Source organism: Rhinopithecus bieti, unplaced genomic scaffold, assembly GCF_001698545.2.
Source record: "Rhinopithecus bieti isolate Rb0 unplaced genomic scaffold, ASM169854v2 scaffold_7681, whole genome shotgun sequence".
Classification (NCBI taxonomy): Eukaryota; Metazoa; Chordata; class Mammalia; order Primates; family Cercopithecidae; genus Rhinopithecus; species Rhinopithecus bieti.
In genome coordinates this window covers 3,323,498-3,351,140 of record NW_016806571.1, presented here as the reverse complement: position 1 = coordinate 3,351,140, position 27,643 = coordinate 3,323,498, and the positions used below count along the sequence as shown (strand labels likewise).

Here is a 27,643-nt window from a genome sequence, read left to right as displayed (position 1 = left end):
GCTGCGAGGTGGGACGGCGCGGCCGGCCACGGAGGGACAGGCAGAGGGGATGCTGCGGAGCCCGGGCCGGGAGGGGTCTCGGGGTCCGGAGCGCGCCGGGGCACGGGCGCGAGCTGGGGCGCGGCGCCGGGCTGATGCTGCCCGAGCCTGGCTCGCCTGGAGGCGGCTCTGCATTAGGTGCTGAAGGGGCGAGTGAGGCAGGTCCTGGCAGAGGGCAGGTGAGGCGGGCAGGCCCTGGCAGAGGGAAGGATATTTATTTCAGATCACCCCAAATCACTTTTTCCCGAGGGGCCTAATAGCGAACCTGTCCGGGAGGTCACCCTGGTCAGGAAAGTGTCCCGAAAGGAGAATGCCGGTAACGAATACTTGCCCTTAAATTCCCGTGCCAGGCCTTGGGATTAGGAAGACCTTCCAGCTACTGTGAGTAGAGACCCGTAGTCAGCACTGGGGCCACGAAATAGTATGAAACACCCTCATGTTACTGAGGTGCTGGCAGTGTGGCTGTGAAGATATGCACATAAAATACAAAAGAGCGTCCAATTTTATGTTTAATGCCCTATTCACTTTAGGTCTCTTTTGTCTTTTCCCAGTATTGGGAAATTGAAGCCTTAATTTGCGTGGTTTTGGGGATAAAGCGGAAAGGTCAAATAAGCCTATGGGAGAAATTTGGGAGAGTTTCAAAGGCTCCTACGGGTACCATTTAAAGGGGGCTCTCAGAGGGGAAAAAAGACATTTGGAAAGAAAGGAAGTTTCCTTCCTTCCCAACTAGGAATAAGCTCCATGACAATTCACTGCAAAGTCTTCAGAATGTTGCCTGGCTCACAGCGGTCGAGCCATAAATATCTATTGCATGAATGAATGGACAAGCAAGGTTTGGCCACACTTGCCGTGGAGCAGTGTTAGTCACTCTAGTGTTAGGTTCCACAAGTTCTCTCTCTCTGCCTTTTTTTTTTTTTTTGCCATACCCGGCAACCCAGTTTCTAAGGTCTGGGCTCGTTAAAGCAATGGCTAAAGCGGCGAGGTCTTGGTTTGTGTGGCCATGCTACCATTTTCCCATGTGTCTTACATGTTGGCCGTCAAGAGCTTGCTCCTTGGGCTGTTGCTTGAGATCATCCCATTTTGTTCCTTCTCCCATTGGCTTTTCCTGTCACTTGAGAAGGAAGAGGGTAGTGTTGTCTAGAAAACACTTTTTCATTTTCATCCTAGTTCTTGGATCTTAGACCTGTAGTGCGAGGCTGTCGGTGCCTCTGCTTTTCTGTAAGGGCTGGAATCCTACCTGTCCTCTGCCTTGGTTGAATCTCTGAACTCTGGAGCTCCAGGCTGCTGTTTCAGTAACCTGGGTTGCAGTGCCTGTTGGGTTACTTTGTTTGCCAAATTAAAACTTGACCTTTTATGAGTTCTCTGAGGATTTTTATCATAATGCATAAGTGGAATTGCCTTTCAAAGGGGTTGTGCAGTCAAGGTAGTGCTGGTAGTTTTTGGATGTCCACTATGCACGAGAGACAAATTTCTACCTATGGTTAGAAAATTAGACTCAGAACCAAGAGAATTTCAACTTACTGTTTTATTTTTTGTCTTATGTTACCTCAGGGCCTTAGTTTCTTCGTGTGAAAAATAAGAGTAATAATAAAAATCTGGCATTGTATAGGAAGTCTTGAATAAGTAAATTTATTTCTCCTGTTTGAATTACATGAGCATCAGAGCTGTGGCGTCTAGTTGTGTAGATTATATACTGCCCAGCTTTAGGGAGCACCATTCACATTGGAGTCCCCGTGCCTGGAAGTCCTGGAGTTGTGTAGTGCGTACTCTGTGTGACTGTGTATAGCCAGCAGGTCTCTTGTTGAGAGGTGCGTAGGTTCTGCAATATTGGGTGCCTTATTCCAGGCTCTCTCGATGATATTTTGTTTGTATATTTATTTTAAAACCAACTTTTTGATGTATAGTGGACACAATAAAATGTACAGATTTCCCATGTGCGGTTGGATGAGTTTTGGAAAAATGTGTACAGTAGTCCCCCCGTTAGCCTCATCCAAGAGCACCAGTGGATGCCTGAAGCCACAGCTGATTCCAAACCCTATATAGACTGTTTTTTCCCCTATACTTAAGCACCTATGATAAAGTTTTAACTTATAAATTAGGTACCATGAGAGATTAATGATTTCTCTTAGGCATATGTTTGGCTTCTCTGTGGCATATCCCAATTGCCAGCATCACTACTCTTGCACTTTGGGTTTATTATTAAGTAAAACAGTGGTTACTTGAACACAAGCACTGTGATACCATGACAGTCAATCTGATCATTGAGACAGCTACTAAGTGAGTAACCAGAGGGTGGCTTATGCAGTGTGGATATGCTGGACAAAGGAATGGTTCACATCCCAGGTGGGACAGAGTGGGATGGCACAAAATTTCATCAGCTGTTCAGAATGGTACACAACTTAAAACTTACAAATTGTTTATTTCTGAGTGGGGGACTGCTGTATACTTTGTAACCAGCATTCCAATCAAGAAATTTCCGGCCGGGCACGGTGGCTCAAGCCTGTAATCCCAGCACTTTGGGAGGCCGAGACGGGCGGATCACGAGGTCAGGAGATCGAGACCATCCTGGCTAACACGGTGAAACCCCATCTCTACTAAAAAATACAAAAAAAAAACTAGCCAGGCGAGGTGGTGGGCGCCTGTAGTCCCAGCTACTCGGAGGCTGAGGCAGGAGAATGGCATAAACCCGGGAGGCGGAGGTTGCAGTGAGCTGAGAACCGGCCACTGCGCTCCAGCCCGGGCGACAGAGCGAGACTCCGTCTCAAAAAAAAAAAAAAAAAGAAATTTCCATCGCCCCAGATTGTTCCCTTGTGCTGGTTTGCAGTCCATTCTCTATCCTCCCCACTCCCTTTTATTGATTTCGAATTACATAAGCATCAGAGCTGTGGCGTCTAGTTGTGTAGATTGTATACTGCCCAGCTTTAGGGAGCATCATTCACATTGGAGTCCCCGTGCCTGGCAGCTCCTGGAGTTGTGTAGTGCGTACTCTGTGCTGCAACTCTGCAGGTCACTCAGAGCACACACTCACTTGTCAGATACCCAAACAGTACAGACAGAATAAAGGCCCCCTTGACCTACTCACGGAAACAAGTTATCAGTTTTTGTGGTCTTTCCAGACTATTCTCTATGTATTTTCCTGTATATATAGGGAACACACACACTTGTCAGATACTCAAACAGTACAGACAGAATAAAGGGCCCCTTGACCTACTCACGGAAACGGAAGTTATCCGTTTTTGTGGTCTTTCCAGACTATTCTCTGTGTATTTTCATGTATACATAGGTAATACAGAATAAAAAAAGAGCAGTTTTTTTCTCCTCTGCATTAATGACATCATACCGTACACAGTGTTCTGCAGTTTTTTCCCCTAACAGAATGATTTTGAGATCTTTTCATGTTGGAACACAGGAATCAACCTGAGTCATTTTAACTTCTACACAATCTCTTATGTAGTATGTATTGTAGTTTATTCAGTATTCTCATTAAGGACCGTTGCTGTAGTGAATGAAAAAATACAATTGCTGGGTCAGAGGTACGCATGTTACTTCATAATTAATGGGGCTATAACCATGTTGCTACTTGTGGATTTAATCCATTTATTTTTAACTGCTTAGTGTATTCAGTTGTAGGCTTTTTTTTTTTTTGAGATGGGGTCTTGCTCTGTTGCCCAGGCTGGAGAGCAGTGGCACTTCACGGCTCAAGTGATTCCCCCAAGTAGCTGGGACTACACTTGCGTGCCACCATGCCTGGCTAATTTTAAAATTTTTTGTGGAGATGCAGTCTCGCCATGTTGCTCAGGCTGGCAAGCGGTCCTCCTAAAGTGTTGGGATTACAGGCATGAGCCCCTACACCTGGCCCGGTTGTCGACTTACATCACAGCGTATATATCCTTTTACTCACTGAGGAACAGTTGGGTTCCTTTAGATGCTGATTCTTCAATGGGTCTGTGTGTTGCAAATGTATCCTGCCAGCCCTAGGCTTTTCTTTCCCTTTGTTAACAATGTATTTGGTTGTATATACCATTTAAGTTTAATGTCATATTTATGAAAAATTTCCCTTAAATGGCTTGTCTTTTTTCGGGTGTGTATCTGGTTTAAGAAAATTTTCTGTCTCTCATGGTGTTAATGATATATTCTTATATTTTCTTCCAAAAGTTTAAAAAAGTTTTGCTTTCCATATGGAATTTATTTCTATGTATGGTATAATGAAGAGATACAATTTTTTTTTTTTTCAATTTGGATGACTCGTTTTTCAGCACTCTAAGTTTTTTTTATTATAGTAAAATACACATAACATAAAATTACAGTTTTAACCATTTTAAGTGTACAGTTCTGTAACATGAAATACATTCACGTTGTTGCACAGCCATCACCACTGTCTTCAGAACTTTTTCATCATCCCCAACCGAAACTCTGTACCCCTTAAACAGCAGCTCCCCATTCTTCCCTCAGCCCCTGGCAACCACCATTCTACTTACTGTCTATGAATTCGACTACTCTAGGTACCTCATATGAATGGAGTCATTATAAGATTTGCCCTTTTGTATCTGGCTGATTTCACTTAATATAGTATCCTTAAAGTTCATTCATATTGTGGCATGTGTCAACATTTCCTTTTTAAGGCTGAATAATGTTTCATGGTATGCATATACCACATTTTGTTTATTCATTCATTGATGGACATTTGGGTTCTTTCCCTGTTTTGGCCATTACAAGGAGTGCTGCTATGAACATTGGTATCCATATGTCTGTTTAAGTCTCTGTTTCCATTTCTTTTGTGTATGTACTCAAGTGCAGTTGTCAGTAATACAGTTTTTAAAACAATATACATAATGGAATAAAAATAGATTAACACAACACTGACTAATATGACTGAATAGAGCAGAGTTTCCATGTACCTACTCTTTCCCATGTGGTTTCTCCTATTATTAACATCTTGCATTAGTATGCTACATTTATTATGATTGATAAACCAATATTGATACATTGTTGTTAAAGTTCCTGATTTAGCGTTCACTCTTTGTATTGTATATTCTATGGGTTTTGACAAATGCATAATGTCATGTATCATTAACCTGGCATTACATGTAATGTCATTACATGGCATGACTGCGTGCTACAACTATGCAAGTGGCTCACTTGTAAAATACTCAGCAGTACAGACAGAATAAATGTCATTACATGGCTATAGTTTTACCTTTTCCAGAGTTGGAAATGTCATAGATTTGGAATCATATAGTATGGAGCCAACTCAGATTGGATTCTTTCACTTAGCAATATGCATTTAAGTTTCCTCTGAGTCTTTTTTGTGACTTGATAGCTCATTTCTTTTTCTTTTTTTTTTTTTGAAATGGAGTCTCGCTCTGTCGCTCAGGCTGGAGTGCAGTGGTACGATCTCAGCTCATTCCAAGCTCCGCCTCCCGGATTTATGCCATTCTCCTGCCTCAGCCTCCTGAGTAGCTGGAACTACAGGCGCCCGCCACCACGCCCGGCTAATTTTTTGTATTTTTAGTAGAGATGGGGTTTCACCATGTTAACCAGGATGGTCTCAATCTCTTGACCTCGTGATCTGCACGCCTTGGCCTCCCAAAGTGCTAGGATTACAGACATGAGCCACCATGCCCGGCCAGCTCATTTCTTTTTAGCGCTGAATAATAATATTCCATTTTATGGAAGCACCACAGTTTGTTTATTCGTTCACCTACTGAAGGACGTCTTGGTTACTTCTAGTTTTGGCAGTTTTGAATAAAACTGCTATAAACATCTGTGTGCAGGTTTTTGTGTAGACATTAAGTTTGTAACTCACTTGGGAAAATACCTAGGAGAGTGATTTCTGGGTCAAATGGTAAGAATATATTAAGCTTTGTAGGAAACCATTAAATTATCTTTCAAAGTGACTATACCATTTGCATTCCCAATAATTTTTACAATTTTTGTCCAAGTACCCTAAATGTATTTATATAATAGGTCTGTCAGACTGTTCTGTAAAATTAAACTTCACCTGGAATGATATTCAGTCGTTGGTTTTGTTGGCTGTCTTTCAGTGTATCTCTTCATGTGTTTTGAAGTTTTGAATTACAGACTCTTTTTTGTTGTTGTTGTTGTTTTTGAGATGGAGTCTGGCTCTGTCTCCCAGGATGGAGTACAGTGGCACGATGTCGGCTCACTGCAACCTCTGCCTCTGCCTCCCAGGTTCAAGTGATTCTCCTGCCTCCCGAGTAGCTGGGATTATAGGCGCCCGCCATCACGCCTGACTAATTTTTGTATTTTTAGTGGAGACAGGGTTTCACCATGTTGGCCAGGCTGGTCTCGAACTCCTGACCTCAAGCGATTCGCCTAACACAGCCTCCCACAGTGCTGGGATTAGAGGCGTGAGCTACCACACCCAGCCAAATGACAGACCCATTTTCAGAGTGAGTACTTTAGATTCTGTTTTCTTATCTTCTGTGCCCACTCTCCTCTGTGTGGTGATATTTCAGGTGCTTCAGTTGACCTACTGGACCTCAGTCTAGAATCAGATACGATAATTGTGGGCCAAGGGTCCTGCCCTTTGAGTTAATTGGGCTATTTTCGATCTTCTCATACAGTATGAGTCTTGACTCAGTTCCTGGTCCTGAGGCTGTTTATATCTTCCCACTTACCTAAGCCTAGAGTATTAGATAAACTGTAGTTCTAGGCAGAGCTTGGCAGCAGTATTTTTTAGCTTCCTTTCAGCTCCAGCATCATTGCTGGCCTTGAGCAGTGGGTCTGGCCCAGATGTCTCCATTTCTTCATCCTCCTTTGCTTTCTGTTTTTACTACCCCACAGGAAGTGCACACCTGGTTCTAGACTCAGGATGCCTAGAGCTTCAGTCCTGCTTGCAACTTTGTGTATCTATTCTGTTTCTCCAAATAGAGGTTTGTCTTGGTTTTGAACCTAATTTTTAAAAAATATTGTTAAAAAATATTTTATCCATTATTGTGTATTTAGAGCAGAGAGGATGCATCAAAGAATGTACTTACTGGGCCACTTTCTAGAAGATTTAATTAACCAGGCTCCTTTCTCAACTTTATACGAAGAATTTTTTCTTTCTTATGGCATTGCCTAGGCCCTCCAGTACAAGAATAAGTATGATAATGGGCATTTTAATCTTTTTTCTGAGTGGTAATGTTTCCAGTGTTTCACTGTTAGATATGATGTTTACTGATGGTTTTTGGCAGATGTCTTTTGTCAATTTAAGGAAATTTTCTTCTGTTCTTGGTAAGTGTTTTAATTGGGTGTTGAATTTTATGGAGGCCTTTTTTGGGGCATTTCTTGAAATTATTTTTCCTCCTCTTTAACATGTCAAGAGTAGGACAGACCTCTCTGAGTTGTAGGTAACTGAGAGAAACAAATGTATATGATTTACTTGTTAATTCATTTTAACATAAAACCTCACAACCTTTACATAAAACATATTTTAAACTTGAATTTTTGTATATTAACATTATATATAAGTTAAAATAGGACTGAAATGCTGTAGTAATCAGGGTTGGACTAAATATCATTGTAACTTCACTATATTTGAATAGTACTAATAATATCAATAATAATAGCTAACATTTATTGGGCTCTTACCTGATGCCAGTTATCGTGCTAAATGCTTTACATGCTGTTTATTTAAGAATTACCACAGCCCTATGAGGTTATATTTAGCTACTCAGAACTCTCTGTTGTAGTGGAGTGCAGTTACTGAATTTTTTTATTGGAACCTAGAGAACCCTCTCAGATTTGTAAAAAGCAAATCTTTAAGGTTTTATGAACATTTATTATCCCTGGCCCCCCTTTTTTTTTTTAATCCGAAAGAGGAGAGAAAAGAAGTTATAGAGGAAGGATATTTGAGAATTTTTCTGAAATAAGCAAGGAAATTCTCTTTCAATAAAGTTTGGCTTGTTATAACTAAGTGTTAATGAGAGTCTTAGTCATTACTAACTTCTTTTTTTTTTTTTTTTGAGATGGAGTCTCGCTTTGTCACCCAGGCTGGAGTACAGTGGCGCGATCTCAGCTCACTGTAACCTCCACCCCCCAGGTTCAGGATATTCTCCTGCCTCAGCCTCCCGAGTAGCTGGGACTGTAGGCACGTGCCACCATACTTGGCTAATTTTTTGTATTTTTATTAGGGATTGGGTTTCATTGTGTCAGCCAGGATGGTCTCCATCTCCTGACCTTGTGATCTGCCTGCCTCAGCCTCCCAAAGTGCTGGGATTACAGGCATGAGCCACCACACCTGGCCCCTCACTGACTTCTTAATTAAATGGACATCCAAAGAAAAACTGACAGGGAGATGGTGGGAAGTGGTGAACTTACATAAGAAATTTCAATACTTGGATGCTTTGACGTAGCTGAGAACTGACAGGGTTAAGAAATTAACAAAAATATTCAAAGGAAATAAAGGCTGTCTAACGCCAAGGCATGTACAGAGACATTCTGGCGACACTTCCAAAGCCACGTCTCCTTTTCTTTTAGTCTTTACTGTGGGAGTTACAAAACTTCTATGTGTAGACGTAGTCCAGGTCTGAAACACTCTATGTTCTATGAATAGAACAGAGTGTAAGAACTAACAAGGATCCAAACTTTTTGCTGCACTCTCTTGCAGACCCTACTTAACTCCATGATTTAAGGTCTGATCCAGTACCACAGTTTTGGGACCTGTATTCTTTCCTTATTCCTTGAAGCCTCATGTTGCCCTGGAGGGGGCGATGTGACACAGTAGAAAGAAATGGGCTTTAGCATCGTCATCGTCAAAACTCCAGATTCCTAGTTTTGCAGCTTCAGGCCAAGTTACCTGACCACTTAGACTCTTAGTTTCCTCTCTACTTCTAACAGCCCTAATCCTGAAAATCTCAAGCTCAGTGCAGTCTTGTCTTCTCATTACTTTTAAAAAGAGCAATAGTCTCCAAAGTGGGAGGTATGTAAAATGATCCTCTAGGCAGGGTATTACAAGAAAATACGAGCAATCAAGTTTTACCAGTATTTAACCCATAGGTTGACACTTTACTTCATCTGTGTCTGATGTCTGTCAGGTATGGTAAGCTAGGGAACCCCACCGCTTGGAGGGGCTGATAATGTGATCCTCCTTATTTACCTGCTTATATTGTTTTAGCACATGTTTTAGTTCACCTCTGCTGGGTTTAGTGGTCTTCCAGATCATATTACCTGATTTGAATAAAATGAACCTTGCAAAATAGACAAATGGCTCACAAAGTTTCCTGCAAAGAAAATGCAGATTGAAGTTTCAGAGTCAACTGAAGATTGAAGTAATAATGCAAACACATGCGAACAGCCAGAAAGAAACAGAGTGGATACTTCTATTTATATTGTGAACTTGTCAGTCAAATGGAAAATATAAAAACAATGGTGATCTCATCAGATTGATGAAGAAGCATTCATAAAAAATAGCTTAGAATTACTAAAAATACTATTTAAAATATGGATTTATATACACCGTTGAGTACATTGTGCCTGAAGGTATTTACTAATGATATTATGGGCTAATGTTATAAATTGAGATACTTAAAAACTAAGCATTCAGAACATAAAGACAGACTTACTGACATTTTTCAGTGATTGGTAGTCATGCTCTAATTAATCTAGTACCTTAACGTTTTATTAAGCTTAATAATAAATTTTTAGAAGTTCTTTTGAGGTTTAGGAATAAAAGACAAAAAGCCATAAACTCTTGTTCTTCCTGTTTGGTAACAGTGCCTGAAATAATGTATAGATAAATAATTTGAGTTTGGTGTAAAATTGAAATGTATCCTTTATTAGCAACTATTGTTGAGATACTGGTAGAACACGTTGCTAAAGATTTGAAATCATGGCTATTGTACTAGATTATAGAGTTCATGTATATTTGGATAAAAGTGCAGAGCTTATGGTATTTGGTATACTCTGTTTCAATAACAAAATATATGGAGAACTACCTTTCACCCCTGCTAAAACACGCAGGATAAGACTTACCAGAGAATATACTGAAAGTAGATGATCTAAAATATTATAAAGAAATAGGACATATAAAGCATAAAGAATAATATATTGTTCAACCATTGTGGAAGACAGCGTGGGGATTACTTGAGGATCTAGAACCGGAAACACCGTTTGACCCAGCAGTCGCATTACTGGGTATATACCCAAAGGATTATAAATCATTCTACTGTAAAGACACATGCACACGTATGTTTATTGCAGCGCTATTTACAATAGCAAAGACTTGGAACCAACCCAAATACTCATTAATGATAGAATGGATAAAGAAAATGTGGCACATGCACACCATGGAATACTATGCAGCCATAAAAAAGGATGAGTTCATGTCCTTTGCAGGGACATGGATGAAGCTGGAAGCCATCATTCTCAGCAAGCTAACACAGGAACAGAAAATCAAATACCGCATTTTCTCACTCGTAAGTGGGAGTTGAACAGTGAGAACACATGGATGCAGGGAGAGGAACAACACACACAGGAGCCTCTTGGGGGGTTGGGTGCAAGGAGAGGGAGAGCATTAGGACAACTACCTAATGCATGCGGGGCTTAAAACTTAGATGACGGGTCAATAGGTGCAGCAAACCACCGTGGCACATGTATACCCATGTAACAAACCTGCACGTTCTGCACATGTATCCCAGAACTTAAACTAAATTTTTAAAAAATATGTATTTCCACTTAAATAAATGGAGCACACACACACAAAAAGAATATATTGTACCTAGAACCCAGCCTAAGAAAGAAAATGTAGCCAGTGGAGTTGGTATATCTCTGCGGTCAAGATTCTGTTTCTATCCCCAGAGATACTCACTTTTCTGAATTTGATGATTACCATTTCCATATGCTTTTTTTTGAGACGGAGTCTCCCTCTGTCTCCCAGGCTGGAGTGCAGTGGTGTGATCTTGGCTCACTGCAAACTCCGCCTCCCGGGTTCATGCCATTCTCCTGCCTTAGCCTCCAGAGTAGCTGGGACTACAGGCGCCTGTCACCACGCCCTGCTAATTTTTTGTATGTTTTAGTAGAGACAGGATTTCACTGTGTTAGCCAGGATGGTCTCAGTCTGACCTCTTGATATGCCCGCCTCGGCTTCCTAAAGTGCTGGGATTACAGGTGTGAGCCACTGCGCCTGGCCTTCTATATACTTCTTTATACTTTTGCTGTGTGTTTGTGTGTGTGTGTGTGTGTGTGTGTGTGTATGTGTTTACATCTATGTATGTTATATTCAGGATCAGGGCCAGGGTGAGATGAGGAGGCACCTAGGTCCCCAATGTAAGGAGCCCCTCAGTCATGGGCTTGCATGACCCCCAGTATGACGCTTCCTTACATTTTGTGCCCTAGGTGCCTTGTTTACCTCACCATAGTCCCAGTCCTGCTTCTGTTAATATGCATGTTTTTAAGCTTTATGGAAATATTATTTTTTTGTGTATTCTCTTGTAACTTTTTTCACTTAGTATTTTGAAATCGATCCATCTCGATAAATGTAGCTCTGCTTTATTCTATTCTGTGATTGACTATAGTATAATTTTATTTTCCCATGCTTCTGTTGATGTACATTTAGGTTGTTTCTGATTTTGTGTGTACAAACAATATCATCGTAAGTGTTCTTGTATGTGTCTCCTTAGGACATAGTTGTAAAAGGGGAATTTCTGGGTAATTAGATATATCCATTGTCTATTTTTTTTGAGATGCAGTTTCTCTCTTGTCGCCCAGGCTGGAGTGCAGGGGCACAATCTCAGCTCACTGCAACCTCCACCTCCCGGGTTCAAGCAGTTCTCCTGCCTCAGCCTCCTGAGTAGCTGGGACTGCAGGCACCCGCCACCATGCCCAGCTAATTTTTTGTATTTTTAGTAGAGATGGGGTTTCGCCATGTAGGGCAGGCTGGTCTCGAAATCCTGACCTCAGGTGATCCAACCGCCTTGGCCTCCCAAAGTGTTGGGATTACAGGTATGAGCCACCATGCCCAGCCTATATCCATTTTTAATATTACCAGATACTGCTTTTGCTGTTCAAAGTGGTTATATATGAGAATTCACGTCACCTCATATTTTTGCCAATATAAATGGTATTTTCAGACTTATTTTTTCATTTGATGTGTGTGATAGGTAAATTATATTTTTGTAAATTTTGTGTTGCAGAATAAAACAGATACTAAAACAACTACAGCTTAGTGAATTATCGTAGAGCAAACACTTCTGTCATCTTCATCCAGGTGAAGAAACCTGCCATCGAGATGAATCAATTTCAAAATATTAAGTGAAAAAAGTTACAAGAGAATACATAAAAAATAATATTTCCGTAAAGCTTAAAAATTCTGCCAACTCTTTTAAAAGCTCCATGTACCTCATCCCAGTCATAGCCCCTTCCTTTCCTCCCACAGTAATCACTGTCCTGATTTGTATAGTAATCCCTTCCTTGGATTTCTTTTTTTTTTTTTGAGACAGAGTCTCGCTCTGTCGCCCAGGCTGGAGTGCAGTGGCCAGATCTCAGCTCACTGCAAGCTCCGCCTCCCGGGTTCCCGCCATTCTCCCGCCTCAGCCTCCGAGTAGCTGGGACTACAGGCGCCACCACCGCGCCCGGCTAGTTTTTTTTTTTTTTGTATTTTAGTAGAGACGGGGTTTCACCGTGTTGGCCAGGAGGGTCTCGATCTCCTGACCTCGTGATCCGCCCGCCTCGGCCTCCCAAAGTGCTGGGATTACAGACTTGAGCCACCGCGCCCGGCCCCTTGGATTTCTTTATGGTTTTATACCCCAGCTGTGGTTCCTTAGATATTATAGTTTAGTCTTGAGTTCTTATGTGCAACTTTTTATATATTTGTTTTCCATTTTTGTTGCTTCTTCTGTGAATTGCCTGCTTATATCTTATGTCAAATTTTCTTACCGGTTAGTACAAGTTCTGTGCATATCATGGATACCAGTTGTTGGTTATATGCATTGCAGGTCTCTTCTCCCAGTTTGTGACTTGTCTTTTCATCTTATGAGTTTTGATACATAGAGTTTTTAAAAAGTGTGGTTTAACTTAGGCAAACTTTTGCTTAGAAAGCCCTTCCCTATGTTGAGATTAAAAGATATTTCAAGACTACTGTAACAAAAGCTTAATTGCAAAAGACGTAAACAGGCACCTCACAGAAAAGGAAACACATATGATCAGTAAACATATTAGAGATGGGCACTTTCATTAGTGATCAAAGAAATACAAATCAAGACCACAGTAAGATGAAATCATATACCCATGCTATTGGCAAAATTTGAAAAGCCCGGTGGACCAAGTGTTGGAGAGATTGTGAATTCACAGGAACTCTGATATACCACTGACAGGAATGTACTTTGGTGCGCTTTAAAAAACGTTTTGGCAATTCCTTTTGTAGATATACACCCGAGATAAACTCTTGACCTTGTGCAGCAAGAGACACGTACAACAATGTTTGTAGCAACACTGTCCATGATAGGAAAAAAAAAAACAAAACTAGAAACAACTCAGATTTCCATCAGCAGGAGAGTAGATTAAAATGCAGTTTTGGAATTATACGGCGGTTAAAAAAAAAGAAGAAACAATAGGTGAATCTTAGCAATATATTTAGTGAAAGCAATTACCCAAGGGTTATGTGTAGCAAGGTATCTTTTTTCTTTTTTCTTTTTTTTTTGTGTGTGTGAGCAATAAAGCTTTTTAATCACCTTGGTGCAGGTGGGCTGTGTCCGAAAAGAGAGTTAGTGAAGGGAGATAAGGGTGGGGCCGTTTTATAGGATTTGGGTAGGTAAAGGACAATTACAGTCAAAGGGGGGTTGTTCTCTGGCAGGCAGGAGTGGGGGTTATAAGGTGCTCAGTGTGGGAGCTTTTGAGCCAGGATGAGCCAGGAAAAGGAATTTCACAAGGTAATGTCATCGCTTAAGGCAAGGACCGGCCATTTTCACTTCTACTGTGGTGGAATGTCATCAGTTAAGGCGGGGCAGGGCATTTGCACTTCTACTGTGGTGGAATGTCATCAGTTAAGGCGGGGCAGGGCATTTGTACTTCTTTTGTGATTCTTCAGTTACTTCAGGCCATCTGGGCAGACGTGCAAGTCACAGGGGATGCGATGGCTTGACTTGGGCTCAGGGGCCTGACATTCCTGCCTTCTTATATTAATAAGAAAAATAAAACAAAATAGTGTTGAAGTGTTGGGGTCGTGAAAATTTTGGCGGGGGGTGGTATGGAGAGAGAATGGGTGATGTTTCTCAGGGCCGCTTCAAGCGGGATTAGGGGCGGTGTGGGAACCTAGAGTGGAAGAGATTAAGCTGAAGGAAGATTTTGTGGTAAGGGGTGATATTGTGGGGTCGTTAAAAGAAACATTTGTCGTATAGAACGATTGGTGATGGCTTGGATGCAGTTTTGTATGAATTGAAAAACTAAACGGAAGACACAAGGTCTGAATAAGAAAAGGAGAGAAAACAGGTAATTAAAGGACTAAGAATTGGGAGGACCTAGGACATCTAATTGGAGTGCTTAAGGAGGCTCAGCATAGCCTTGCTAGCAAAGATTATTTATTTACTTTAAGAGGAAATTTAGAGTTTCAGTGGTTTGGGATAGCACTAGGAGATATCAGCTGTGATGGCTTGGAGAAACAGTGTACACTAGCAGTGTAAACCCGAGCATGGCATTTATGAGTAGTTGAGAAGGTGAATAGGAGTATGACTAGACAGAAGACAGAAGGGATGAAAGTTATTTGGGGTGCAGTCTAGTTGGTCTGGTGTCTGGAATGAGACTGGGACCTAATAAAAAGGAGAGTCCACACAGGAGCTCACATGGGCTGGAACCCGTAGCATTCCGAGGACAGGCCTGAATTCTGAGAAAGGAAAGTGGTAAAAGTATTGTCTAGTCCTGTTTAAGTTGGTGGCTGAGCTTGGTGAGGTGTGTTTTTAAAAGACTATTAGTCTGTTCTACCTTTCCTGAAGATTGAGGACGGTAAAAGATATAAAGGTTTCACTGAATACTAAGAGCCTGAGAAACTGCTCGGGTCATTTGACTATTAAGGGCTGGTCCGTTATCAGACTCTATAGAGGTAGGAAGGCCAAACTGAGGAATTAGGTCTGACAGAAGGGAAGAAATGACCGCGGTGGCCTTCTCAGACCCTGTGGGAAAGGCCTCTACTTATCCAGTGAAAGTGTCTACCTAGACCAAGAGGTATTTTAGTTTTCTGACAGGTGAGTAAAGTCAATTTGCCAGTCTTGGGCGGGGCAAATCCCCGAGCTTGATGTGTAGGAAAGGGTGGGGGCCTGCACAATTCCTGAGGGGTACTAGAATAACAGATGGAACACTGAGAAGTGATCTCCTTGAGGATAGATTTCCATGACGGAAAGGAAATGAGAGGTTCTAAGAGACAGGCTAGCGGCTTGTAACCTCATGGAAGAGGTTATGAAATGACGGCAGAATAGAATGGGCCTGTGAGGCTGGAAGGAGATAATTTCCTTGGTCTAAGAACTATTTGCCTTGTGTGGGAAGAGATTGATAGGTGGAAGTTTCAGCGGGGGAGTAGGTGGGAGTGGCCGATGTGAAGGAGGAAAACTGCCGTGAGGGATAGAAGTTGGAAGCTAGCTGCTTTTTTAGCTAACTTATCAGCATAAGCATTGTCCTGAGCGATGGTTGGGGAAGAAAATAGATTTTGGAAGTTATGAGAACTGTAGAAAGTTGAGCATAGTTTGTGATTTTTAGAGCCTCTAACAGTATTAAAGCAGTGGCAGCCGCTGCACGCAGACACGAGGGCTAGGCTGAAACAGCAAGGTCAAGTTGTTTGGACGGAAAGACTACAGGACGCAGTCCCGGCTCTTGTGTAAGAATTCTGTCTGCACTAACCATGCCTAGGAAGGAAAGGAGTTGTTGTTTTGTAGAAGGGATTGGGGTTTGGGAGATTAGCCGGACATGATCAGCAGGGAGAGCACATGTGTTTTTATGAGAATTATGCCGAGATACGTAACAGATGAGGAAGAAATTTGGGCTTGACTGAAGTAATGGGGTTGTCCTTGAGGCCTTGGAGCAGTAGAGCCTAGGTAATTTGCTGAGCCTGATGGGTGTCAGGGTCAGTCTAAGTGAAAGCAAAGAGAGGCTGGGATGAAGGATGCAGGGGTATAGTGAAAAAAGCATCTTTTAAGATCCAGAATGGAATAGTGAGTTGTGGAGGAAGGTATTGAGGACAAAAGAGTGTATGGGTTGGGCTCCACAGGGTGGATAGCAAAACATTTGGTTGATAAGGTGCAGATCTTGAACTAACCTGTAACACTTGTCTGATTTTAGGACAGGTAAAATGGGGAAATTGTAAGGAGAGTTTGTAGGTTTTAGAAGCCCATGCTGTAGCAGGCGAGTGATAACAGGCTTTAATCCTTTTAAAGCATGCTGTGGGACAGGATATTGGCGTTGAGTGGGGTAAGAGTGATTAGGTTTTAATGAGATGGTTAGGGGTGCATGATCAGTCGCCAAGGAGGGAGTAGAGGTATCCTACACTTGTGGGTTAAGGTGGGGGATACGAGGGGAAGACACAAAGGAGGCTTTGGGTTGGGGAGAGGGGCGGCAATGAGATGTGGCTGTAGTCCAGGAATAGTCAGGGAAGCAGATAATTTGGTTAAAATGTCTTGGCCTAATAAGGGAACTGGACAGGTGGGGATAACTAAAAAGGAGTGCATAAAAGAATGTTGCCCAAGTTGGCACTAGCGTTGGGGAATTTTAAGAGGTTTAGAAGCCTGGCCGTCAATACCCACAACAGTTTTGGAGGCAAGGGAAACAGGCCCTTGAAAAGAAGGTAATGTGGAGTGGGTAGCCTCCATATTGATTAAGAAGGGGACAGACTTACCCTCCACTGTAAGAGTTACCCAAGGCATCTGTGATGGTCCAGGAGGCTTCCGAGGAGATGTGGCAGCGTCGATCTTCAGCCACTAAGCCAAGAAGGTCTGGAAAGGAGTCAGTCAGAGAGCCTTGGGCCAGACCTCCAGGGACTCTGGGAGTGGCTGTCGGGCGAGTTGGACAGTCCGATTTCTAGTGGGGTCCCACACAGATGGGACATGGCCTTGGAGGAATCCTGGGCTGTGGGCATTCCTTGGCCCAGTGGCCAGATTTCTGGCACTTGTAGCAAGCTCCTGGGGGAGGAGGTTCTGAAGGAACCCCTGGCAGCTGCCATTCAGGCATTTGGAGTTGTGTGCTGGAGATGTGGCTGGGGTTTGTCTCACAGTGGAGGCAAGGAATTGCAACTCAGAAATAAGTTGCTACTTGGCTGCCTCTACTCTATTATTGTACACCTTGAAGGTGAGGTTCATTAAGTCCTCTTGTGGGGTTTGAGGGCCGGAATTTAATTTTTGGAGCTTTATTTAATGTCAGGAGCAGACTGGGTAATAAAATGTATATTGAGAATAGGACGGCCTTGTGACCTTTTAGGGTCTAGGGCTGAAAAGCATCTCAGGGTTGCTGCTAAACAGACCATGAACTTGGCTAAGTTTTTTTTTATATTTGAAAAAGAGCCTAAACGCTAACTGATTTAGGAGGGGTCGGATAAAGAAAAAGGAACATTAATCTTGACTATGCCTTTAGCTCTAGCCACTTTTTTAAGAGGAAATTGCTGAACAGGTGGGGGATGGCTAGTTGCGGAACGAAACTGTAAGCCAGACCGGGTGTGAGGAGGGGAGGTGATAAAAGGGTTATAGGGTGGGGGAGCAGAGACTGAGGAAGAATTGGGACCTAGCTCGGCCTGGCGAGGAGGGGAGAGAGGTCAGATGGGTTTGTAGAAAAGGAAGACTGGAAAGACTCAGTGATGCTTCGGGTTGGGACTGAGGGGACAGGCGGGAGGGAAAGAAGGAAGATTTGGGATGAGTTGCATTGGGAACAGAGACTAGGGAGGGACCGATGTGTAAAAGAATGCCTGGACGTCAGGCACCTCAGACCGTTTGCCCATTTTACGAGAAGAATTGTTTAGATCTTGTAGGATGGAAAAATCTAAAGTGCCGTTTTCTGGCTATTTGGAACTACTGTCGAGTTTGTATTGGAGTTAAGCAGCATTGTAGAAGAAAATAAGGCGTTTAGGTTTTAGGTCAGGTGTGAGTTGAAGAGGTTTTAAGTTTTGAGAACACAGGCTAAGGGAGAAGAAGGAGGAATGGAGAGTGGAAGGTTGCCCATAGTGAAGGAGGCAAGCCGAGATAAAAGAGAGAGTAGAGACACAGAGAGAAGGAGCTCGGGGGTTCTTGCCCTCCAGAAAAGCGGGAAAGGGGTAGGAGCGTGGAAGTAAGGGATTGGGGCGCAAAAATAAGAGGTTGGGGTGCAAAATAAGGTCGGGGCATAAAATAGGTTGGGGTACAAAATAAGAGGTCGGGGTTCTTACCCGTCCCCAGAAAAGTAGAGAAGGGGAAGAAACAGGGAGAGAAGGGGTTGGGGTGCTTGCCCCTCCCCCAGAAAAGCAGAGAAGGGGTAGAGACAGGGAGAGAAGGGGGTCGGGGTGCTTGCCTCTCTCCCAGAAAAGTGGGGCTTGCCGCTAAGGGTGAAGGACCAAGGCAGGTGTCCCTGCAGCGTGGTCAGACACCTCTGAAACGTGGGTGAGTAATCAGAGAGGCGACCCTGCAATGATTAAACACTAAGGGAAGGCTGCCTTCACCAGTCTGTGACCGGCGCTGGTGTTTTGGGTCCACGGATAAAATGTGTCTCCTTTGTCTCTACCAGAAAATGAAAGGAATTGAAATTAAGAGAAGGGAGAGATTGAAGGGTGGCGCAAAGATTGAAAGGAGAAAGAGGTCGAGCGATAGTGAGAGAGGTTGGAGAAGATGGTAAAAAGAGGCCACTTACCCGATTTAAAATTGGTGAGATGTTCCTTGGGCTGGTGGGTCTGAGGACCTGAGGTTGTAGGTGGATCTTTCTCACGGAACAAAGAGCAGGAGGACAGGGGACTGATCTCCCAAGGGAGGTCCCCGATCCGAGTCACGGCACCAAAATGTCATGCGCGTCCGTGTGGCGAGACCACCAAACAGGCTTTGTGTGAGCAATAAAGCTTTTTAATCACCTGGGTGCAGGCGGGCTGAGTCCGAAAAGAGAGTCAGCCAAGATATCTTTTTTCTGTTTAACTTATTTGAGATATAATTCACATACTATATAATTCAACCTACAATTCAGTGGTTTTTAGTGTATGTGTAGAGTTGTGCAGCCATCACTAGTAATTTCAGAACATTTGCATCATCCCTAAAAAGAACCCTGTACTCATTAGCAGTTACTCCCTATTTACCCTCCCCCTGGCAACCCTTCACAAACCCCTGGAAACCAATGATTAATCTTCTGTTGCTATGGTTTACCTATTCTGGACATTTCATAGAACTGGAATCATATAATACGTGGTCTTTTATGACTGGCTTCTTTCATTCAGCATAGCATTTTTGTTGTAACATGCTTCAGTACTTCATTCCTTTTTATGGCTGAACAACATTCCATTGTATGTATATGCCATGATTTGTATGAATATACTGCAGTTTCATTCCAGCACCACTTGTTGAAAAGACTATCCTTTCCCTATTGAATTGTCTTGGTACCTTTGTTGAAAATCACATGACCATAGGTGTAAGAATATGTTTCTGGACTCTCAGTCTGTTCCATTGATTCCTGTTGCTATCCTTGTGCCAATACTACACTGTTTTTTTAATTACTATGGTTTTGTAGTAAGTTTTCGTACATTCGTGGATTTCATTTGCTAATATTTCATTGAGGACTTTTGCAGTGAAAATGAATGAACAATATTCATGAACATTGATTGGTAGTTTTCCTTTTTTTCTGCCTTTGTTGGGTTTTGTTATCTAGGTAATGCTGGCTACGAAATGAGTAGGTAAGTGTTTCCTTGTCTTTTGTTTTCTGGAAGGGATCTTGTAGATTTGGGCTTGCAGATTCCTTTCACAGGGTTTTTGTTTTTTTTAAAAAACGCTACAAATTCAATGTCTTTGGTAGTTATAGGGTTATTCTGGTTATCTGTTTTATCCTGGACGAGTTCTGGCAATTTGTAGCTTTTGAGGAATTGGTCAATTTTATCTGAGTTGTTATATGTATAGAATGAAATTGTTCATAATATTTCCATGGTGTTTCTTCTAATGTTCGTGTGTTCTGTAGTGATAACTTCCCCTGTTTCATGAGTAATATTGATAATTTATGCCCTCTTTTTTGTTGTTTTTCTGTCTTGCTAGAGGTTTATCAATTTTATTGATCCTTTTAAAGAACCAGCTTTTGATTTCATTGACTTGTCTCTTTTAGTGAATTCTAGTTTCAATCCATTATGGTCAGGTAACATACTCTGTATGATTTTAATTCTTTTGAATTTGTTACTGTTTGTTTTATGGCCCAAGAGCTGGTCTTTCTTGGTACATGTTTCATGTGCACCTAAGAAGAATGTACGTTTCATTATTGTCGGTACAGTGTTCTCTAGATGTCAGTTAGCTCTGGTTGTTTGATGGTGTTGCTCAGTCCTTCCACATCCTTGTCACTACCTTTTCCCCACTCTCTTCAATGAGGTCATTTCATACATATGTAATACAGTTGGATTGCTTTGTCACACTCTGCATTTCATTCTGGGATCCTCTGATTTTTTTTTTTTTTAAATTGCATGCATTCGGGTTCACTCTTTGTGGCTGGTGTGGTGGCTCACTCCTATAGTCCTGAAACTTTGAGAAGCAGTGGGGAGGATCGCTTGAGTCCAGGAGTTTGAGACCAGACTGGACAACAATAGTGAGACCCTGTCTGTACAAAATAAATAAATAAAAAGTTAAAAGATTAAAAAATAAAGATTCACTCTTGGTGTTGTAAAGTTCTGTCGGTGTTGACAAACACATAGTGTCATGTTTTCACCGTTATAGTATCATACAGAATAGTTTCTCTGCCCTAAAAATTGCCCTGTGCTTTACCTACGCAGTTCACCACCTGCTTCCCCCAAACCTCTGGCAACCGCTGATCATTTTCCTGTTTCTGTTTTTCTAGAAGGTCATAAAATTGGAGTTATACAGTATGTAGCCTTTTCACACTGGCATTTTTTCACTTAGCATTATGCATTTAAGGTTCCCCCATGTCTTTTGATGGCTTGATACTTTGTTCTTTTTATTGCTGAACAATGTTCCATTTATGAACTATTGCAGTTTATTTATGCATTCACCTATTGAAGGGCATCATCATTGCTTCCAGCTTTTGGCAATCAAGAATAAAGCTGTAAACATTAGGGTGCAGGTTTTGTGTGGACATAAATTTTCAACTCAGTTGAGCAAATACCTAGCAGTGCAATTATTGGATCATATGGTAAGACTGTGATTAGCTTTGTAAGAAACTGCCAGGTTTCTTACAATGTGACTGCTTGTGCATTCCCATCAGCAATGATGAGAGTTCCTGCTGCCTCTGCATCCTTGTCAGCATTTTTTTTGTTCTTTTTTTTGAGATGGAGTCTCACTCTGTTGCCCAGGCTGGAGTGCAGTGGTGCGATTTCGGCATACTGCAACCTCTGCCTCCCAGGTTCAACCAACTCTCCTGCCTCAGCCTCCTGAGTAGCTGGGACTACAGGTGTGCACCACCATGCCCAGCTAACTTTTGTACTTTTAGTAGAGACAGGGTTTTGCCATGTTAGCTGGGCTAGTCTCGAACTCCTGACTTCAGGTGATCCACCCACCTTGGCCTCCCAGAGTGCTGGGATTACAGTCATGAGCCATTGCACCCGGCCGTTGTCAGCATTTGATGTTGTCAGTTGTTTTTATTTTAACCACTCTGGTAGGTATGTAGTGTTATTTTGTTTTAATTTGTAATTTCCAAATAATAAATGTTGTTGAACATCTTTTCATGTGCTTATTTACCATCTGTGTATCTTCTTTGGTAAGATTTCTGTTCAGATCTTTTGATTGTTTTTGATTGAGCTGTTGTCTTGTTTTGTTACTGAGTTTTATGAGTTTTGTTTGAGACAGGGTTTCGCTTCGTCACCCAGGCTGGAGTACAGTGGTGCGATCACAGTTCACTGCAGCCTCGAACTGCTGGGCACAAGTGATCCTTCCCACCTTGGCCTCCCAAGTAGCCAGGAATACAGGTGTGCACCATGCCTGGCGGTTTTTGTGTTTTTCTTGTAGAGATGAGCTTTTGCCATGTTGCCCAGGCTGGTCTTGAACTCCTGGGCTGAAGTGATCTCCCCACCTCAGCCTTCCAAATCCTATTGGGATTACAAGTGTGAGTCACCGTGCCCAGTGTTCTTTATATAATTTGTATACAAGTACTTCATCAGATATGTGTTTTGAAAATATTTTCTGTCACTCAGTTGCCTGTCTTTTCAATGACTTAATAGTATCTTTTGCAGGGCAGCTAATTTTGATAAAATCCAATCTATTGTTTTTTTATTTCATGGGTTGTGCTTTCCAAACCCATTCATTTGGTTTTGCTTTGGGCTTAGGATATTAAACAGCCTCTTCTAGGAACTTTCAGTTTCAACCCTTTTATTTATTTGTTTTTGAGACGGAGTCTCACCCTGTTGCCGGAGTCTCACCCTGTTGCCCAGGCTGAAGTGCAGGGGCACGATCTCAGCTCACTGCAACCTCTGGCTCCTGAGTTTAAAAGATTCACCTGCCTCAGCCTCCCAATTAGCTGGCATTACAGGCATGCACCACCACACCCAGCTAATTTTTTTTGTGTGTTTTAGTAGAGACTGGGTTTCACCATGTTGGCCAGGCTGGTCTTGAACTCCTCACCTCAGGTGATCTGCCTGCCTCGGCCTCCCAAAGTGCTGGGATTACAGGCGTGAGCCACTGCACCTGGCCAAGTTTCAACCCTTTTCGATTTAAGAAACTTTGCTTATGAAACTTCGTTACATTTGCATAGCTAGGACCCTGGCCACCTTTATACTTTGTAGACTGAAGCTGTGTTCTGGTTCTTTAAATTGGGTGAAATGAAGCTCCTGAGTAGGGTGATTTGGACCCACTGAAGACCAGACATGTTTCAATAAATGTGCCTACTGGATTTCTCTCTATGCCCACAGGATGAACTACAGGAAGACAGGGGTGGGGGATTCTGAGATCATAGAATCTGAGGTCATAGAATTTTATTTGTGCATTAGTGTGGACAAAGATTTTGGCAGTTGAAATGGGAAAAGAGGGTGGATATGAGCGTGATTATGAGGAAGGAAATGGCAGGGTTTGAAATTAGAGTTAGTGTGAAGGTAATGATATTGGTTATCTCTAGATTGTGTGGCTAAGAAAAGGCAGAGTGCTAGGAGATCAAGTGGGAGGAAGCAGAGAGAGGTACTTACATTTGTGGTAGTATTGGTCTTCAAGGTTATATCAGAATGGCAAGGGCATCTCATCAGCTGTGGTATTTGAGTAGATATACCCTTATTAGGTATGGAACTGTTAAAAGCATAATTACAAAGATACAGGCATTAGTGTACTTAAAGCACTGGCATGGAGTCACGTTGACTGGGCCTAGGGAAATGGTTTATAGTAATCTCAGTTTTGGTGTATCCCATTAATTTGGATTTTGTGTAACCTGAATTATAAGATTGCTTAAAATGAAACTACTTAATGCCTTAATTCCCCCAGTAGCTGACTTGTAGACAAGGATTTAAATGCAAGTATTTTGTTTTGGAGGTTATCCTTGGAAAAGCCAGTTGGGGAGTGGGAAGTGAGAGAGGAGAGGGGAGATAGCAAAGATTGCAAATACAAGATTTGTTATCAACCAGGTTTTTTCACAGCATTCCCACTGAGAAACTCCAGGAGCGAATGTAAAATTATGTCTTATAGTCAGTCCTTCAGGGGAAAGGTAGGTGGAGTGTTTATATACCATCTCTTTCAATCATTGATTAAGATTTTTTCAGGAGGTGGTAGATCTACACATCAGGCGTGCCACGCAAGGGAACAAAATGGACTCCAGGATAGAGAAAGCCCTCAGGTGCTGTCAGGCCAGTGTACCTGGTAGGGGCTAGGCGATATAGGGGCACTCTTTTGACTCCTTCTTTAATACCTTGCCATGCAGTTCCGGGATTTTCAATTTATTTCCTTTAAGACATTATTAGAAACATTTATTTCCGCCTTAAATGAGCCATTCTAGCCGCATGTTAGGACTGGCTCCGGATGCCCTTTTTGGAACATTAAATTGTGAGTCATGGAAGAGTGGCCCATATCAACAGACATTTCCTTGCCAGCCTTATACTTGACCTCCAAGTTCAGCACTCTCAAGATCCAGGTATGTTCTTCCAGTTCTTGCCAGTACATCTCATCATATCATACTGTGTTGGTGGATCAGTGCTTTCATCAAAAGGAGGGCCAGTACCTCCCTATTCTGACAATGCCTGGTTGTTAGCCTACAAGCAGTGAGGGAGGTAGGCACATATCTCCAGGAGGGTAGGCATCTTTGGAGGCATGCATCCCAGCTGAGACCTCTGCATAGTTTTTAGTCAGGGGAGACCGCCCTCTTGTAGTAAGAGGAAGAAAGCTGCTTCTGGCCTGGAGGGTTCAGAAGAATCTTGTCAGGACTGTGAATTCAGTTTTGTAATTTGCTTGCTTTCACAGTAGGAACTTGGGTCTAATTTTTAGCACAGTCTGTCTGCAGGCAAAGAAATGCAGATGCTGGCAACTAGAAACTGGACAGTTAGACCTTCGTGTAGCCTGGTGATGGAATAAAGGCAGGGTCTGCTGCGCCTGTTCAGTCAACAGATAATGTCAGTGTTACGGCTCCTGTTGAGTAACAGAGTTTTCTTAGCATCAGTTTGGTGTGCTGGTCCATTCTAACACTTAGGGAACACTGACTGTGTGCTGGGAATTGTTCTCGGCATTTGCTGTGAGTCCTCACAACAGTCCGTGAGGAAGGTGCTCGTGATCATCACAGTTTTACACATGATGAATCCGAGATTCAGAAGGATTAAATAATCTTTCCAGTGTTGGAGCTAGTATTTTTAGTTTAATTGACTAAAACACGCATTCTTTTGTTATTCCACATTGCTTTCCAAAAGGTATCCCCTTTATGTCCATTTGACAAATGATGAACTTGAGATGCAGAAATTGAGTGACAAGGTGAGTTTCAAGGCTGAAGAAAACTATTGTTAGAATTCAGGATGCCAGCTCTTTTGCTGTTGAATATCATACTGAACAAATAGCTAAAGTTAATACTGGCTGGTTTTGAATGTTTACTGTTTTTAAAATTCTGTTACATGGTCTGTCACAGGGTTTCTCAGCCTCAGCACTATTGCTGTTTTGGACTGGATGATTCTTTGTTGTGGAATACTCTCCAGTGCGTTGTAGAATGTTGAGCGGTGTCCCTGACCTCTGTCTACTAGATGCCAGTAGCACCCTCCCAGTCGTGACAACCAAAACTGACTGTAGATATTGCTAAATGTCCCGTGGGGGCAAAATTGTCCCTGGTTGAGAACCAGGCCAATCTCTAAAGGTGGTTGTGTTATGACAGAACTCACCTAGAGTAATTCAGAAATTTGTTTGGTGAGCAGGGGGTTATGTTGCTTTAAAGTGTGGTGGAAGAAACATGAGCTTTGAAATCTCTTGGCTCTGCCACTTACCAGTCCCTGTATCCTTGATTAAGTAATTGTCTTTTCTGAGCGTTTGTTTCCTCATTTGTAATATGGGCATTATATCTACCTGACAGGGTTTTGGTGATTAAGCTGGAGGATGATACAGGTGAATGAGGGGAAAAAAAGGAGAAAAATGATCTGTAGTAGAAGAAAGTGAAGGAAAGATACAGAAGGCAGTTGTCAAGAGGAGGAGTGAAAGGCACATTGGGAAGATCTAAGACGGCAGGTGAACGAACCACATCTACCCTCTTCCCACACTCTATCTAGTCCCAGGTCACTGAGTCTGGAAGAAAGCTCTGAATAGGGCCGAGCACGGTGGCTCACACCTGTAATCTCAGCACTTTGGGAGGCTGAGGTGGGCGGATCACTTGAGACTGGGAGTTCGAGACCAGCCTGGCTAACATGGTGAAACTCCATCTCTACTAAAAATAAAAAAATTAGCCAGGCATGGTGGCGCGTGCCTGTAATCCCAGCTACTCAGGAGGCTGAAGCACAATAATTGCTTGAACCTGGGAGTCGGAGGTTGCAGCGAGCTGGGATCACGCCACTGCACTCCAGCCTGGGCGACAGAGTGAGACTCAAGTCTCAAAAAAAAAAAGAAAGCTCTGAAGAGTTTATTTTCTTTCTCTCTCTCTCTCTTTCTCTCTCTCTTTCTCCTCTCTTTCTTTCTCTCTCTCTCTTTCTTTCTCTTTCTTTCTTTCTTTCTTTCTTTCTTTCTTTCTTTCCTTCTTTCCTTCTTTCCTTCTTTCCTTCTTTCCTTCTTTCTTTCCTTCTTTCCTTCTTTCGTTCGTTCGTTTAATTGAACTTACAGTGCCACATGACTGGGGAGGCCTCAGAATCATGGTGGGAGGTGAAAGGCACTTCTTACATGGCAGCAGCAAGAGAAAATGAGGAAGAAGCAAAAGCGGAAACCCCTGATAAACCCATCAGATCTCATGAGACTTACTGTCACGAGAATAGTACGGGAAAGACCAGCCCGCATGATTCAATTACCTCCCTCCCACAACACAGGGAAATTCTGGGAGATACAATTCAAGTTGAGATTTGGATGGGGACACAGCCAAACCATATCAGGGATTAATACCTGATTTCTTTAATATGAAATTGAATATTCATATATATTTTATGTATAAGCTAACCATTCTTATGTCCTTTATTACAGCCTTTCATTACATTTATTTTCTAAATTATATTTAGTAACATGTTTATCGATATAAACCAGTAGAGATATGGGAAGTTACTTCAACTAATCCAGGACTCTGCAGAGAAAATAAAGTTAGAAGTAAGACAGCCCCATATTTTTAGCACAGTAAGCAATTGTATGAGCTCATATAAGTATTGATTTACAATATTTTAGAAGCTATCAAATAAAAGGAGGTGGTTTATCTTTTTCTGAATTAGGCTTTCAGTTTATTTTTACTGATACTCTGTTAAAATGTGCATTTGCAACTTGGTTTCCTGTACCTCTTCACAATAGAATGATTAGCACTTGATTGAATTGTCAAATTATACAGTGGTTTATTGTATCTTTCTTTGTCTCTAGGATGATTGAAGAAAGTGGGAACAAGCGGAAGACCATGGCAGAGAAGAGGCAGCTGTTCATAGAAATGCGTGAGTCTTGAGTCCTTGTTCGTATGTGCAGGAATGTTTGTGTGTGTGTGTTTTTTTTTTTTTAATCAAGTCATAGCTTTAATCAGTTACAAGTTTTAAACTTTAAAGAGGGAAGAATGGGAGTAAAAGAATCATGGAGTTGAAGGACCCCAAGCCAAAGCATATATTTTAGTAGAACTGCCTTGCTTTCTTAGGCAAGGCCATAAATAATAAGGTAGAAATGTTACCTAGAATGCCTGTGATTTTGTACCATGCCAGTCAATTTAGATCTCTTGCTGTAACTCCGTTGTTACCGTGAGCTTGCAGGTGGTGATTAATGATTAATATATTATATAAATTGCCTTCCACTAGATACCAGTTCTGAGACAGAGAGGACTAAGTGTTAGGGCAACACCTAGAGATATTGGAAAACTAAAAAGAATGAATGTGTATTTTGATATATTTTTAACTTTAAATATTCTGTTAAAATTACAC

At 42.1% G+C, this 27,643-nt stretch overlaps 1 protein-coding gene across 1 annotated transcript in view; it reads left to right on the top strand.

Annotated features, from left to right (window-relative positions):
* The window catches only part of DTNB (dystrobrevin beta), a 314,783-nt gene that overhangs the window by 11,738 nt on the left and 275,402 nt on the right, over positions 1-27,643 (top strand). Inside the window, 1 exon segment of the mRNA XM_017876852.1 lies at positions 27,102-27,169. Within this exon segment, the coding sequence (XP_017732341.1) occupies positions 27,103-27,169 (67 nt within the window). The 5' untranslated portion in view covers position 27,102.